The sequence below is a fragment of the Schistocerca piceifrons genome, chromosome 2 (assembly GCF_021461385.2).
Source record: "Schistocerca piceifrons isolate TAMUIC-IGC-003096 chromosome 2, iqSchPice1.1, whole genome shotgun sequence".
In the NCBI taxonomy this organism is placed as follows: Eukaryota; Metazoa; Arthropoda; class Insecta; order Orthoptera; family Acrididae; genus Schistocerca; species Schistocerca piceifrons.
The window spans coordinates 517,059,378-517,076,042 of NC_060139.1; the positions used below are offsets into that span (position 1 = coordinate 517,059,378).

At 38.4% G+C, this 16,665-nt stretch overlaps 1 protein-coding gene across 1 annotated transcript; it reads left to right on the plus strand.

Moving 5' to 3' along the window:
• The first annotated feature begins 3,489 nt into the window (after positions 1-3,489).
• Positions 3,490-15,830, plus strand: LOC124775536. The gene is made up of 5 exons (XM_047250367.1): positions 3,490-3,495; positions 14,778-14,849; positions 15,076-15,159; positions 15,292-15,363; positions 15,583-15,830. The coding sequence occupies exons 2-5, from the start codon at positions 14,786-14,788 to the stop codon at positions 15,828-15,830; spliced, it is 468 nt and encodes a 155-aa protein (XP_047106323.1). The 5' UTR covers positions 3,490-3,495; positions 14,778-14,785.
• Positions 15,831-16,665: the final 835 nt, after the last annotated feature.

Consider the following 16,665-nt stretch of genomic DNA (forward strand, 5'->3'; position numbering starts at 1 on the left):
AGTAAAGATTAAGCAAGACTAGTGTTTGGACTAATTTTTATTTAAAATGGGTTGGAAATATTTTTCTAAATTTTTGAATTACATGTCGGGAGGAGAGCGATTTCCGGCAAGCTGTGACTGTTTGTTCTTCCCAGTTTAGGTGTTCATCCAAGATTATTCCAAGGTCTTTTACTGTTTTTTGGTATGGTAGTTGGGTACCATTGAGGAGTATTTGAGAGACTGTTTCGCGAAAGTACCGGCTGATTAACTTTGGATGAGATATAAGTATGACCTAGGATTTCTTGGGGTTTAGTTTAAGACCTAGGTTCTGTGCCCATCGAGAAACAGAGCAAAGATCTGCGTTCATACTCGCTACTGCGCCAGCAATGTTCTTGGGGCTTGCACTTATGTACAGTAAGATGTCGTCGGCATATAGATGGTAGTTGCAGGAGTGAATCACTGAAGAAATATCATTAATGTACAGTGAGAAGAGTAATGGACCAAGGACGGAGCCTTGGGGAACTCCAGAGCGCACGTTTTTCCATGATCACTTTTCCGACCCACAAATGACTTGTTGACTTCTGTTTTTGAGGTAGCTGTCGAACCAGTGTATTGCGCTGTTTGAGAAATTCAGCTGCTTCATTTAAATTAGTAATATATCAAAGTCAACTGTATCAAAAGCCTTGCTACAGTCAAGCAGAGTTAGGATGGGAGCTTCACGTCTGTCCATAGCATGTTTAATGTCATCAGTTACTTTGATTGATGCAGTTGCTGCACTATGGTGCTTTCGAAAGCCTGACTGATATTTGTCGTGGATGTTATGAGTTTTGAGGTAATCCGTCAGCTGTTCATGGACGATGTATTCTAGGGCTTTAGATATTGCAGGTAGTATGCTGATCGACCTGTAGTCACCTGGCGACTTAGGGTTGTCAGTCTTGGGTATAGGTTGAATTAAACTTTGCTTCCACTCAGTAGGATATGTACTACTGACAAGAGACAGGTTGAAGATGTCTGTGATAACTGGAGTAATAGTGTCTACGACGTTCTTAATCATGCCAATGCTCACTCCATCATTTCCTACTGCCTCGGAAGAGATTCTCATAATTGCCTTGTGTCCTGTGCCGGTAGTGACATGTTTTAAGAAAAACTTGTCTCTCGAGAGATTGATATCTTGGGGCTGGTAATTTGTCACTGCGTGGCAGTTTACAGCTGTTGAGAAGAAATCGTTTAATTCTTCTGCAGACGCTTGATAAACAGCGTCAGATCTTCGCTTCCCTATACCGAAACTGCGCAGCTTTTTCCACAGTGCAGCAGGTTTTGATATGCCGCATACGACAGGGCGGGCATGTCTGATTTTGACATTCCTCACGCTTTGCTTGGTTCTATTTCGGAGTTTCCTATGAGCTTCGTACGCCTCGGGAGTTGGGTTACGCTGCTATGTGCAGCATCACGTTTATTCATTAACTGGCGTAATGCAGTGGTGAGCCACGGAGCGGGAGCTCTCTTTACCTTGACAGTGCGTTGAGGAGCATGTTTATCATACAGTGCAATAATTTTGCGACATAATTCCCGAATTTTTCCGTCTAAGGTCGGTTCATTGCTTATATCATGCCAAGGGATGTCTGAGCAATCCTTTTGAAGAGCGTCATGGTTAACATTTTTTAGGTTTCTGTAGGTTACCAGGTGAGATTTTTCTTTGGTAGTATGCACTGAGTAATTTAAGAATATCACATCATGAGCAGAGAGTCCCGGAGCGGATGTCTGATTGGCGCGAATGATTTTATCTGGTCGCTTTGTTGCTATTATATCTATGAGTGTATGGCTGTGTGGCGTGTGATGAGTTGGGTCCAGCGGTGTTAAACTCATATCATTGGAGTGGAACAGCCTCCTTAGTTTTTCTGCAGAGGGAGATTTTAACTGTAAGTCGATGTTTGTGTCGCCCATAATGATTATGTGTTCATACAGTGTCACGAGCGAGGACAGGGCAGACTGAAAGGATGACATAGCACCGACGTTTGGAGGTTTATAGATTACTCCAATTAGCAGTTTCTGATTTGATGCATTTATTTCGAAAAACAAGAACTCTGCTTCTCCTTCGCCCTTTGCATCCGATGTGCATAGTATAGCAGGTCTCAGATCAGAGCGAACATAGGCACCCACACCACCCCCGCATCGTGTTTCACGATCTGCCCTTAGGAGAGAGTAACCAGTGATTCGGACAGCGTCGGAAGAAATGTTTGATTTCAAGCAAGTTTCAGAGACGAGGATAATATGGAACAGCGACTGGCAGAACAGGTCACAGAACTCGTCGAAGTGAGCCGTTAGCGACTGAGCGTTCGCATGGGCCACAAAGAGCCCACCGCCGGAACCGGTCCGTCCCATTGTGGCCGCCTGTAGGACCGAGCACATGAGCTTAAAGCCTGCGAAGATCCCGACACAGTTCCCGCCCACCCCACTTAAGCTCCACCCCTGATCAGCAAGATGCTCCGCCCAACCGGAGCAAAACGATACACATCGTCGCAGATATGTTACTCCTAGAACGAGAACTAGAAAATGAACAATTTCCAACGTATAATGCAAAGACTTTAAGTTTCAGGTATTAATGTAAACGTTTACAGACACGACTACGATTATAACTGTATGTTATTGACGAAGTAGAAGTGTCTATAACTTAAAATGGATTTCCGGTACCTAATGGTATTTACAACAAGCGGAACAAAAAATCACAAATGATTTAAAATAATAAATGAAAGCGAAATACAAACGTGCTGTCTGTTAATTATAATGTGAGCCAATTAGCATCAAATTAATCGCTTAATATAACGTGATCTTTCGGGAAAACTACACTTCGCAAATAATGTGATTGGAAATGTTACGTATGTCGGTAATAAAAGCTTACGATGTCGCAAATGGCAACAGAGTTTATTTCTTTTATTCATCCAAAAAAATCTTTCCAGATTATAAGACACAGAACAAACACAAACCAAAACAGCACAGTAAAAATACTGTATTATGTCAGTAGAGACATAAATGTAAGCTTTATCCACCAAACAGCTTGCACTATTTTCATTAGCTTCACTATCTTGTTTCTAGTCCCTGTATCTCAAACATCCAAAATATTCTGCTACGGAATAGAAGCAATAATCTAATAAGAATAGACAGGCCTACTTGTTTACAATGTCCTCACTTGACTCAATATTTTTATGTTTATAAAATGTAGCTTGACTCATTAGACCTAAAGAAGTGAAGAATATAAAAATCATACTGATAACAAAAACGTTACGAAGACAGTCGTATTTTCCATACATGACACATGAGGTATTTCATTAATATAGTATTTGCGTCTGTATGTAAAGTTAGAAGTAGGTATATTGCAACCTATGAATTATTGTTATAATTACCAAATACTTCAATAGAACGACTAATTCACTTAAAAATTACGTACTATTTATTGATCTACTTTCAGTTTATCTGTAGTGACTTAAATGTTGTGTGGGTGCAGGAGTGCCTTAAAAAGTAGGAGCTCTTATTTTGTATACTTGCTGTAGTGTCCGTTCTTGTTACGAAATAAATATTTAGCGTTTTCAGTAATACTTATTCTTAAAAGCAATTCGTTTAATAGAAATCCCAATACTCGCGACGTAGGCCGAAATATTGTGTTACATAAACATTAAAATATCTGCTTAAGTTTTCTTACTAATTTAAATTTCGTTAAAACAAGGCAGCAGTTAGTTCCAGTAGTGTCTATTCTGTCTGTTCTTACCAGAAAAGAGTAATTAAACGTTTTAATTCATTTTTATCAACACAGTTCGTATTTGTTACTGGTTAGACAGACGTGATGTAGGCATTAAACATTCTTTATAACGTGATTCTCCAAAACCAAAGCAATTAGTAATTAATTCTTCTGCCGCTGTACCTCTAAAACAGAACGTAAACAGCGGCAACAACACAAAACAATTTATCATCGCGCGCGTGTGTGTGTGTGTGTGTGTGTGTGTGTGTGTGTGTACACTTACAGCCAACCTCACGTCCTTGACAAATTTGAACTAATTCTTCTATGGAATTCAATCATGAGTGAGAGATGCAGGAGCTGTTATAGAATAGCGAGTAGGGTGATTTGTTGCCAGTCTTGTAGAAAATATTCTCACTAAGGTGGGAGGGGGGGGGGGAGGAGATGCTGTGGGGAGAACACTGGGAAAACTCCTGGAAATGCAGAGTATGCAGTAGAAACATTTTGTTTGAAGAACAGAAAAGGAAGCAAGTAGGAATTGATCAGGATCAAGAGAGATAAAGGGGAGGACAGTGGTTAAGAACTGGCAGTGGGCAGGAAGAAAAAACGCAAAAAACAGGTATTTACTTCTGCCAGAGTTCAGTGGAGCAGAGCCTTGGGTAGGACTAGCAACATGAAATGTACAATGTATTTCAAACAATGTCAGGAAACCTAGGAGTATACAACGAGTTGGGAAGAAAAAATGTGGTGCTGCTAGGTAGTAGTCATGGGCAAGATGTAGGCCTCAGTTACAGAAAAATTAGGGTAGCATACAAGGTCACGAGTATATTCAAAGTAAATTCAGGGCTTTGTCAAATGATGGAGGACTTAAGGTCTTTAGTTACTGATTTCACAAAAGATGAACATGTGGTGATTGTGGGTAGGGGTCGGAAACAGTTTGGACAGGAATGGGGCATGAGACATAGGTGGTGACCTGGAGAAGACAGTTTCCCTGACACATGGCACAAATGCACACTTTGATGAGTTGTCCCAGTGTCATGATCAGCCACACCTTTATGGAACTTTGAGGCAGATTAATGTGGGGTTACAGAAGGCAGTGATGGCAGCCAGGTTCACACATGGTGCTGTCATGCCAGTCAATACCATCATGGTGTCTCACTAGACATGGCCTAGTCGTAAGCAGGAAGAGGAAGAGAAGATTAGTACAGTAGATTCACCATAGTATATGGGGTGTACCTCGGGCCAAGCATGATGAAATATTTGCTGTCATACACAGGAGAATCAGATCCTTTTTATAATAAATCCAGATAACAGATTTCCCCAACTAAAGAGTATCTGCAGCAGATAAAAAAATCTGATACAATAGATTACAATATGGATATTTTTACATGTCATAAGAAAACAAGAACCCATCGGAAGAAGTATCATGGGGCATTCCAGAGACTTAACAACTTTTCATCAAATCATACAATCAATAAAACATAAAATACAAGTCTGAAGGTGAAATCCAGTCATTGTACTGCTCAGTAGTTTCTGTCACTGAGCACTGGTGTAAAGACACAGAAATCAAACATGTATTATTAGCATTGTATGTAAGGACAGACCCTTACCGCAGGGCTACTTCGAAAGGGTTGAGGATTGTGAATTTATACAAGAAAAGAAATGTGGCTCAAATCAAGGTGTGTCCTTACTATAATAAGTGAAGACAAACACTTTGAAATATCAGCTACTGAATTAACAGGGCTTGATACAACCAGAAAATTAATCATATTGTGTGTGTATCAAATTCCTAGTAGTAGTGTGGGAACTTTTTCCAATAAATTAACAGAAGTTCTAAAAGCCTCAGACACTAAAGTAAACAAACCTCTCTGTGGAGACATAAACACAAATATGAAAACAAAACCCTCATCAATATTCTTCAGAGTTTTCGCATGTCCCTGTTGGTCAATGGTGTAATAAAAACATGGACAGGGAAAAGTGTGATGTAGCTGAAAAATATCTTTGGCTGTCAGACCATTTCTGGCAAATAACAACAGTAAAATCTGGCATCAGAAAATCCCCGAAACTGCAAGTTTGTGAAAGACATCTATCAGAAATAAAAATAGAAGATATTTCAAAATAACAAGCAAACCAAAGTTGAGATGAATTATATGGAGAAACTGATGAAAATGTGAAAATCTCTAAATTCTCAGCATTTTTAAATTGAATTTTGAAAAGACATTTCCAGAGGTACCTACATCATATCAATGTCTCACAAAACAAGTGGATAACGGCAGATATTAAAAAGTCCTTGTGAGCCATTAAATACCTCAGTTCCATGAAAAACAGTTATAATGATTCAGAGGTCTTAAATAATTATTTGAAAGCTATGATAAAACTGTCAGGGCTCCAGTATCTAGGGATATGGTTTTGATGATGGGAGAAGGGAGGGATCTTCTGAGAAGGTTTCCCCAACTCCCCCATTTTGGCTGAGCTGCTGTAGGTGGCGGTCATGTGTGCGTGAGATGTGCTTGCTTGTGTGAATGAATGATGTGTTTCTCTTTATCTGATGAAGGCTGTGGCTGAAAGCTTGTGTTTAAGTGTGTTTTAATTGTGTCTGTCTCTAACTTAACATATAAACTTTATGGTAAGCAGCAATGTGTCTTTTCCTACACTGTTGATATCCTTCCCTGGAGTTTCTGTTGTTTGAATTTTGACAATGTACTTTAATAACGGGCCTGTTTAATGGCATACTACTTATAGAAAAGGGAACAGTGAGGCTTGCTTCTATGCTCCAAATAGTAGATAGGGTAATATGTAGAGACCTCATGGACATGATTTTAAAATATGAAGCAGCTTATCAATGGATCATGGATGCAGTACAAGTCACTAGTAGGAACAATAAAGACCTGGAAAAACTGTTACATTTATTATGATTTGGCATTCCTACTTACCACAGTATGTAAACACAGGCAGTAATGTGTGCAGTGGTTAGGGCATTCATCATCAGCACCATGTGATGTTTTAAATTTCACTAGTTGGGTCTTATGGTAATTACCTGCAAGGGTAAGACATCGTACAGTAAATATGTTGAGGCACACATGAAGCAGGCAGCATGTACCTCATTGGTGCACATTGACTACTTCAGATACCTCTCAGATTTGAGAAGTGATTACCCTATTTTCCAAGCAGAGAAAGATTGTAATAAGTAAAAATAATGAAAGGAATCACATTCAGTGGACTCTCAGATTAATTGTAGGTCACCAAATCCCAGAATTTCTGGCCTATGCTGTTACAGTGGTGAAAACAGTGTGGGGATGTCAAACCGCTGGCTCTAACCCCCAAAAATATTGCTGCCCTATACGACAGCAAGAAGAACTGTCTCTTTGCCAGATCAGTTCTCTAAAGAGAAGAGAACTGACCTTAGCAGTTGAGTCCCATAAGATTTCACACACATTTGAACCTTTTTTTTTTTTTTTTTTTTTTTTTACAGTGGGCAACTGATCTGTGGGGTAGGAAAAGCAGGATTTACAGACGCAAATGTGGAAGCATCAGTGTTGTGTGGGTTGGGGAGCATTTGGCTTTTGGGTAGCAAGCCTACCACTAGAGTTTGACACTGAAACATTTTCTTCCATAATCTTCCAGTTGCCATGACCACTACTCTTATTTCCTTATGACAAGATCACCTGAAGGTGAAGGATTTTGATTGTTTTTGGAGAGTTGGTTCGTGCATATGTTTCTGTTGATGTTGCAGGCAGTGAGGAGCTGGTAATTATGATGATAAATAATCACTCAGCACTTGCTACAAATACTTTTATTCTATGCTACATCCATTGTGTATATGCTACAAGAATAAAAGTATTTGTAGCAAGTGCTGAGTGATTATTTATCATCATAATTACCAGCTCCTCACTGCCTGCAACACCAACAGAAACATATGCACGAGCCAACTCTCCAAAAACAATCAAAATCCTCCACCTTCAGGTGATCTTGTCATAAGGAAATGAGAGTAGTGGTCATGGCAACTGGAAGATTATGGAAGAAAATGTTCAGTGTCAAACTCTAGTGGTAGGCTTGCTACCCAAAAGCCAAATGCTCCCCAACCCACACAACACCAATGCTTCCACATTCGCGTCTGTAAATCCTGCTTTTCCTACCCCACAGATCAGTTGCCCACTGTCAAAAAAAATAAAAGTTTCAAATGTGTGTGAAATCTTATGGGACTCAACTGCTAAGGTCATCAGTCCCTAAGCTTACACACCACTTAACCTAAATTATCCTAAGGACAAACACACACACTCATGCCCGAGGGAGAACTCGAACCTCCACTGGGATCAGCCACGCAGTCCATGACTACAGTGCCTTAGACCACTTGGCTAATCCTGTGTGGCCCCACTGTCACAATAGAAGGGTAGAAGAAGCAAAGTAGATAAAATTGCACTCATGTAATGGGTTACAGAATTCACATACAGGAAATGATGCTCATAGTGCTGGAAAGACAATTGTGTCTCTGTTTGCAAGGAACATTTTTGAACCTATTGACACTCCTGTGTTGGTAGACAATAGCCTCCACTGAAGAGAAGACAGTACCAATGACAGAGCAAAACGCGGGCTGGCTGTTTTTGTCAATGACATATATCAGCCTTTACAGCACCCTTAATCACATCAGCACAGGCAGTTGCTGTGATGGTACATGCCTATTTAATGTCAGTGTCTTCCACCACATGATCCTTGACAGTGAGACCCTCTAAGAGGTTATTGCTCAGTTTTCACTGATAATTCTCCTGCATACAGTGTAATATGAGGGGAGTGGCACCTGGTTGAGGGTTTGAGAAACTGAGGGTCTCACACAGACTGAAGATATCATTCTATGCTATGCAATGCATGCTACCTGCTTCAGCACTGCAACACGGTCACCTACTACCATAGATCTATTCTCATCCTGCTTGTTCATCTTGACAGAAACTGCACATTGGGACGTGGCTGTCAACCTTTGTATATGTTACTTCTTCCCCATCTGAACCCACGCACCAGATAAAGTAGACCTGACAGAGGGAGTGCCCAAAATGGCTAACTGGGCAGTAGCCAGCCAGTTGGCTGTCTTTAAGCATTTCATTACTTCCATGTTCCACCAAGCTACTCACACATTCATCCTCACGAACTTTAATTAGCAAAGAAACGTCTGCTGACTTGAAGGAAAATAATTAGAGATTAAGTAGAATTTTTGAGTTCCTTCAACAAGTCAACTTTTGCAAATATTTGTTACTAAATTTTGATTGTTACTTGAAAATGATTAACAGAATTGTTTTTCTAAAGATGATGGATAATTCACATCAGTCTGGTGATTAATCAGTGACACTACTCTTGTTTGTGTCTGATTATCTCATTAAGTTTGTCTTAAAGACCCTCTGTCGTTTTTTTTTCATGGGAGATTTTAGTGTGTCCAGAGGGTGGCTGTGGTTGGCCAAATATGTTCCACATTTACTAAGCAGCAAAATTATTCTGTTATATTTTTAATTATTTTCCCCTTCTTCACAAGAGTTTATCTAATGACTCAATGTTGTTGTTTAAATTTTGTTTCTCTGAACTTTTTTTTAAAATCCAAATCCCCCAACCACATATTGGGGTGGCTGAAAACTAACCATACATAAGTATTACATATTGCTGTTTTATTTTGTATAATTGTATTATTGTACCATCTCTATTATACATACATACATAAATACTTGTTCCATAGATTACGAATACGATATTTCGTAATGATGTGGAACATGTCACTTTAACGTAAGTTTCCTTTATACATAATTATTTTTTATTGAGTATTATTTTGAAAACCCTCGCTCTAAAGTTAAAATGTCTGATTCCATTTCTGACTTATATTACTACTCATAATATAGTTGTACATCAGATACAACACACACTGAAAACATAACAATGCATAACACTGTAAATCAGAATGTTATTTACATCAGTTCATAATATATTTAGCTGCAGTATACTTGTTTAAGTGTTATGCATCCTACATTTCACCAAACATCATTTCACAACAAAATCCTACAAAGACAACTACCAACATACCTCAGATCATAATAAGATTAGGTAGACATAGAAATTCTGGAGGTAATTAAAGTGATTATATAATTGAATTTGCTGTGAAATTGACATTTATCACAGTAATGCAAATTTCCTCCCATGAAAAGAATTAATCAGTCTCATTATAACACTAGATCCAGTATATTTCATGACTCTTGACAGTTAATTTCTCAGTAGTTAGCTTACATCTCTTTCTTGAGATCATTCTTGGTATTAAGTTACTGATCACAACTGAAAATGTAGCTATTCTATTATCCTCTGAAAAGTTTTGTATATCACCACAAGACTTCAAATATTATCAATTATCTATAGTGTGAGACCTAATATTTTTATTTTAAAAGTGTTCTGCACAGAAGTACAAGTTTCATTAATTGCATCTTTATGCAGTCACCATCTTGGCTATTTGATGCATAACAAGAACCCCAGGGATTATGTGTAAACACACAGAACATGGAAAAGATTCTTGCACGGGTGATATACCCTGGCGAGAAAAAAGGGACCAGACTCCATTCTGGCTCAATGTCCCGTGTTATTAAAATATCCTGACTAATTGTTCAATACATCATGTGTATTGTCATGATATTAGGTGTTACCAGTTCTCAACTCAAGCAAGCATCAGTACTGTGGCGCATGGTGGCAGCACTTGCATTACTGTTTTTGAAACATTAATGAAACATGAAATTTGTGAACCAGCCTGAATCTGAATCCAGATACCACACTGGTTTTTGTAGAGTAGCTCTCTTGCCAATTGAGCCAGTCATCAAACTTTGACAATCTACTACCTCTTTCCATATCTTTCCAAACAAACCAGTGGCTCTCTCCAAGACCTTCCAGGCAGACCTTTATTGACTGAAATGATAGAGAAGAATTCTTACTCTCAGCCTAGGGGCTGATTTTCTGTTAAATGTAGAAAGATATGCAGGGAGGTGCTGGGGATAAAATCGTGAACCACCTATGAGATTTGCTTCAGAGGCTCAATTTGTTTATGCCTTCAGTACATTCATGTTACATAACATATTTAGGATGACTACTTTCTTGACACTGCAGCACAGAGAATGGTATTTAATTATGCAGGACAGGCAGTGCAATAATGAAAATGAAAATTCTTCAGTGATATAATTTTATTGAATCATTAACTTTCTATAAATTACTAACACAACAGAGTAAACCAAATGTGGGGAACAAGGTGCATTTAGCCTGGGACTCAATATCTGATGTTCCAAGAGGATACCACTATCTTTGGGAGTCTAGTAATATCAACAGTTAATCATTAAAAAAATCTCAAAGGTCACAAATGAATTCCTTTCATTTTGCAAACTACAGCACTTTGCAAACTACAGTCTCAATCATAGATGGTTAAATTCTCTCACTGGTCATACAAATGGTGTAGCAAACTATATTTGATTATTCAGATAACTATATTTGAAAACACAATCTGTGTTACACTACATGCCACAATTTCAATTGTTTCTTAGGATAGTACACCACATTAACATTCAAAAGTTGTACAATTTAGAACATTATGAAATAATTCCGTACATACAGTACCAACAGTACAATGAAATTACAACATGATACATACATTGTACGTTGTACAAAATAAAAGTTTACTGAGTACTCTGACAATATACAACCAATCATTTAATTGCAGATACATTGGTACAAAAAGAAGTGTCATGAATAATAAAGTATTACAGAAACAGATTACAAGTATACATACAAAAAACATAATTACATTGGGCACTTAAGGAGAAATACTGCTTGTACCATGATGACAGTGAACAATCAATGTTACAGCACTATAAATGACAGACATAAATCTTAAGAGTTGAAAGTACCTATTTGTCTTTACCTCCAGCAATTTTGATGTTGTTTTCAAACCTATAAAAACATGCTTGTGTAGGTCACAAATGCAGTAGTAGAGACATGGAAAACATCACGAGTATCTATCAGCAGTGTCCAATTGGGACTTTCTTACGTTTATGCCAATCGTCATGCATTAGAACACAACTTCTGCAGTAATATGGGAAATACCTAACTATTTCAAAAAGCTAAAATTAATAACATTTCCAGCTGTGTTATATTACATCATAATGTTTCAGAGGACGCATACATTGTGTGAATTATGCTACAAGAAATCTTGCGCAATTATGATGTATCCATCATTTCTATTAAAATTGTCAGAAAGACAGACACAAATTCCCGTCTGTTCATCTCAGAGTAGCACTTACAACCATGTCTTCAAAAATGGTTCAAATGGCTCTGAGCATTATGGGACTTAACATCTGAGGTCATCAGTCCCCTAGAACTACTTAAACCTAACTAACCTAAGGACATCACACACATCCATGCCCGAGGCAGGATTCGAACCTGCTACCATAGCTGTCGCGCAGTTCCAGACTGAAGCACCTACAACCGCTCGGCCAATCTGGCCAGCCCCCATGTTTTCAATATTTGCTCCATGTACTTGAATTAAACCAGCAATTAAAGGTAGTAAGTCAAATGAGTGCTTTTAAATGCGAAGTGTGTGGGCAAGTCTATAAATACAGAAAGAATCTCAGTCAGCATGTTTGCAAAAACCGTCAACAAGAGCTGCCTGTTGCCACTACCACTACTGTAGCTTCTTATCAGTGCTATGTGTGTGACAAAATTTTTTCTCTTAAAAATAATTTGTATCGCCACCAAAGAAATATTCATGGTTTGCAGGAAGGGGGGTTGTTCTTCAAGTGTACATTGTGCCCATTTCAAAGTAGTTCAAAACAGGGTTGGATAGATCATTTACAAACTGCTCATCACATTCAACTTAATTCCGAAGATCTGCAGTTCTCAAATGAAGACGAGTTTTTGCAGTGGAAAGAAGACACTGAATGCACGACACATTCAAAGTTTATTAAAACGCATGGGTCTACTAGTTCCACACATTATTATGGCTGCCATCGGTCAGGTAACTTTATCTCAAAAGGTAAAGGCACAAGACATCTTAAATTGACAGGCAGCAACAAAATGAATGGAAAGTGCCCTGCAGAGATGAAAGTAACTGTACACGAAGGTGGAACATACCAAGTACATTTTGTGTCGACCCACATTGGTCACAAACAAGATTTAATGCACCTGCCCCCGAGTCAAAAAGACCGGGAAACCATAGCAACAGATATTGCAATGGGACTTCCGTATGACAAAGTTCTAGATAACGTACGGACAAGTTTGCAGGATTCGGACTTGCAGAGAATCCATTTGACTACCAAGCAAGACTTATATAACATTGCAGCAAGCTATAACCTCTCCTCCAAGTCGGTCAGACATAAAAATGATGCAATCAGTGTCGAAGCTTGGGTAAAAGAAATGAACGAAAGTGAGAATCCGTCTGTGTTATTCTATAAACCACAAGACTCGACTAGTGAACATCAAGAACTGAGGAGTGAGGATTTTATATTAGTGATAATGAACAGAGTACAACGCGAAATGTTATCAAAATATGGAGAAGACTGTATCTGTATCGATGGAACCCATGGGCTTAACGGGTATGATTTCGAAGTGACCACTCTCTTAGTACTGGATGATCTCAGGCAAGGATTCCCATGTGCATTTCTAATTTCGAACAGGAAGGACGCCGATGTTTTAAGTATATTTTTGCAGTACATAAAATCACAGGTTGGACCAATTTGCCCGAATGTATTCATGTCTGATTTGGCAGAGTCATACAGTATTGCATGGACAGGACAATGTGTGCTCCTAAGATGAGACTCTATTGTACCTGGCATGTGGACAGAGCATGGAAAACTAATATCAAGCAGAAAATTTCAGATCTGGATAAAAGAAATGAGGTGTATCGGCTCATTAAATCAGTGTCAATGCTGAGAAATGTAAGTATGTTTCAGGAATCACTGCAAAAAGCACTGCAGAAGCTCAGTAGTGACCCTGACACATCAGAATTTGCTTCATACTTCAAGACACACTATGAGGGAAATGTGGAGTGTTGGGCCTACTGTCACAGAATGTATGCCGGGCTCAATACCAACATGCATGTGGAGAGTATGCATAGGACGTTAAAGGAAATACATGGTAATGCAAGACAGATAAAACGACTGGACAAAGGCATATCTACACTAATGTCCCTAGTTACAGCCAAGATGTTTGACTGGCTTATAGCAAATGTAAAAGGGAAGGTTACAAGCAAAGTTCAAGACATTCGTAATAAACACAAAACTAGTTTGTTAATGGACAAGGACCTCATCACTGAGGTAGATGGTGGTTGGGAAGTGCCATCCACATCATCTTCAGAGGTCTACATTGTTAAAGATAACAGAGTCAACTGTGAGTGCAAATTAAAATGTAGTGATTGCAATGTGTGCATACATAGGTAGGTATTACTGTACATGTATGGATTACAGTATTAGATTCAATATGTGTAAGCACATTCACACTGTTTGCCGAGATGACAGTGTCGGTGAAAATCCCCTGAAAAGTCCAGAGGTACTGGGTACTGATGTTGATGCCACCAGTGAGAGAGCAGCAATATTAGCTGAAGTAAGCACAAAATATGTTTAAAAAACACCAAAATCTTTGTTAGAAGGGAGACAGAAGCTTATTTCAGAGTTTTCCAATTTTGTCAGTGGAATGACTGAGACTGAACTTCAGTTGGCCAAAAAAACTGTGTTATCCTTAAAGGCAAATGTAGGAGCTGTTCGAGCTCGAAACAGTAATTTCAAACAAACAGATAAGGGCCATAAAAGAAAGCTAATACCACAGAGGAGGCTGTTTTCTACCAAGAAGAAAACAGCACGTAATATTTCTCTGGCTGTTCCAAATGCTGAAGAAAGATGTGAAGTAGTAAAATCACTTCTGAATGAGGGTATGTATCAATTTTCAAGTTATTGAGTAGATACATTTATCTGTTGAACCTTGGCAGAGTAAAATGTAATTCATGGTTAATATACGAATTTGTGTTCAGTACCTGTCAACTTTGTGTGAATTATAATTTGAAATTTATATGCAGAGTTCGACATGAATCATGATGTTCCTGCAGAGCATAGTCGTGCCGTGCCAGATGTACAGCACAGCAAAACAGGTAAAACTTGATGGGATCCATCATTCTAAATATGTGTGGTACTACTATAATGTCCTCACACCAAATAAACATGTCACATTAAGTAAAATTTAGAATTTTGCTGTTCAGTAGCAATGCAGTGTGTTTGGAATCTGATGTAATAGTTACTTGCAGTACAGTATATGTATATACTATCTTTCAGTACCTATCAATTTTGCCTCAATTGTGATATGAAATTTATTTGCAGGGCTTGACACCAAAAATCACTTGCATGTTGTAGAACAACCACACAGTATGTTATGGCAGTCAGGTATTCATCATGGTGCATCAGGTGTGTGTAAAGTAAATCTAATGGAGATAACATATCTGAGTATGATAATAATCTGAATTCATATTAATGTATATTCATATCTTTAAATTCTATTTTACTGTGTCTGCATTATAATATAAAATTAATTTACAGGGCTGGACATGGACCAGTTTGTTGCTGTGCAGCATGGTTATGCCATACCAATTGTGCACCACAGCACAACAGGTAACACTCAATCGGACCTATTATTCCGAATGTATCTCATACTGCTCTAATCTCCTCATATCAGCTAAGGGTGTCAGATTAAGTAATATTCACAATGTTGTTGTTCAGTAGCAATGTAGTGTGTTAGTATTTTGATTTAAAAGTTACTTGCAGTGGAATATATTCCACCTTTTAGACCTATCAATTTTGTCTGTATAATAACCCAAAAATTATTTGCAGGGCTTGACACCCGCAATCAGGTCCATGTTGAACAACCACACACTATGCCATGGCAGCCTGGTGTTCATCATGGTGTGTCATGTGCGTGTAAAGTAAATCCAATGGAGATAACATTATTTGATTGTAATGAAATTCTGAATTTATATATGTATAATGGAACTGTAGTTAGCCAAAAAAACTACGTTATCCTTAAAGGCAAATGTAGAAGCTGTTTGACCCCAAAATGGTTATTTCAGACAAACAGATAAGGGTCATAAAAGAAAGTCTATGCCTCAGAGGAGTCTGTTTTCTACCAAGAAGAAAAGAGCACGTAGTATTTCTCTGGCTGTTGTCGATGCTGTAGAAATCCAGTTCTTGATGACTGGACCTGCAAATAAAATTCTCATCAGATCGCATTAGATATTAAATTAATATTTGTTTCACAGATCATGATTATGACACTTTATAATTATGTGGAATGTATCAGATTAACAAATGTTTACTTGTCATGACTTTTTGTGTTTTATACAGGAAATTATAGGAATTTGATAAAAGCGGTGTTATCTGGTGTATTACTACATGAATTATTATTACTTACTTCATGCACTACTGTAGTGACCCGGCCATGCCAACAGCATTTCAGTCCCTAATTCTACTTATTATAGATGCATGACCTCCACACAGTCAAGTCTTCCTGAAGATGCTGAGTGGTCTTTAGTTCTGGGATCAGATATTGCAGTTCCTCTCAAATCTGATCCTGACGCAGCTGTAGAGGACAGGGTGGAATGCTATCCTGAACTCCAAATGGTGGAGACATCTCAGGTCCTTCCCATCTGCTTTCAATGCATCACACTCTGGACTGTAAATACATATTTAATTAGAATTTAGCCATGCCATATTGCTATCAAATAACAAAAGTGTGAATAATAATTAATATTACACTGGGTTGAAAACCAGTATCAAAAAATACTTATATTGTGCCGGATTAACTGAAATACCATTACACACCTGACTTGCCTCTCACTAGGCCTGATGAGGCTGAGTGAACCACAGTTCTGACGTCTGAAGTGCTGATATTTCATGGACATTTCTACTCTCCTTCTG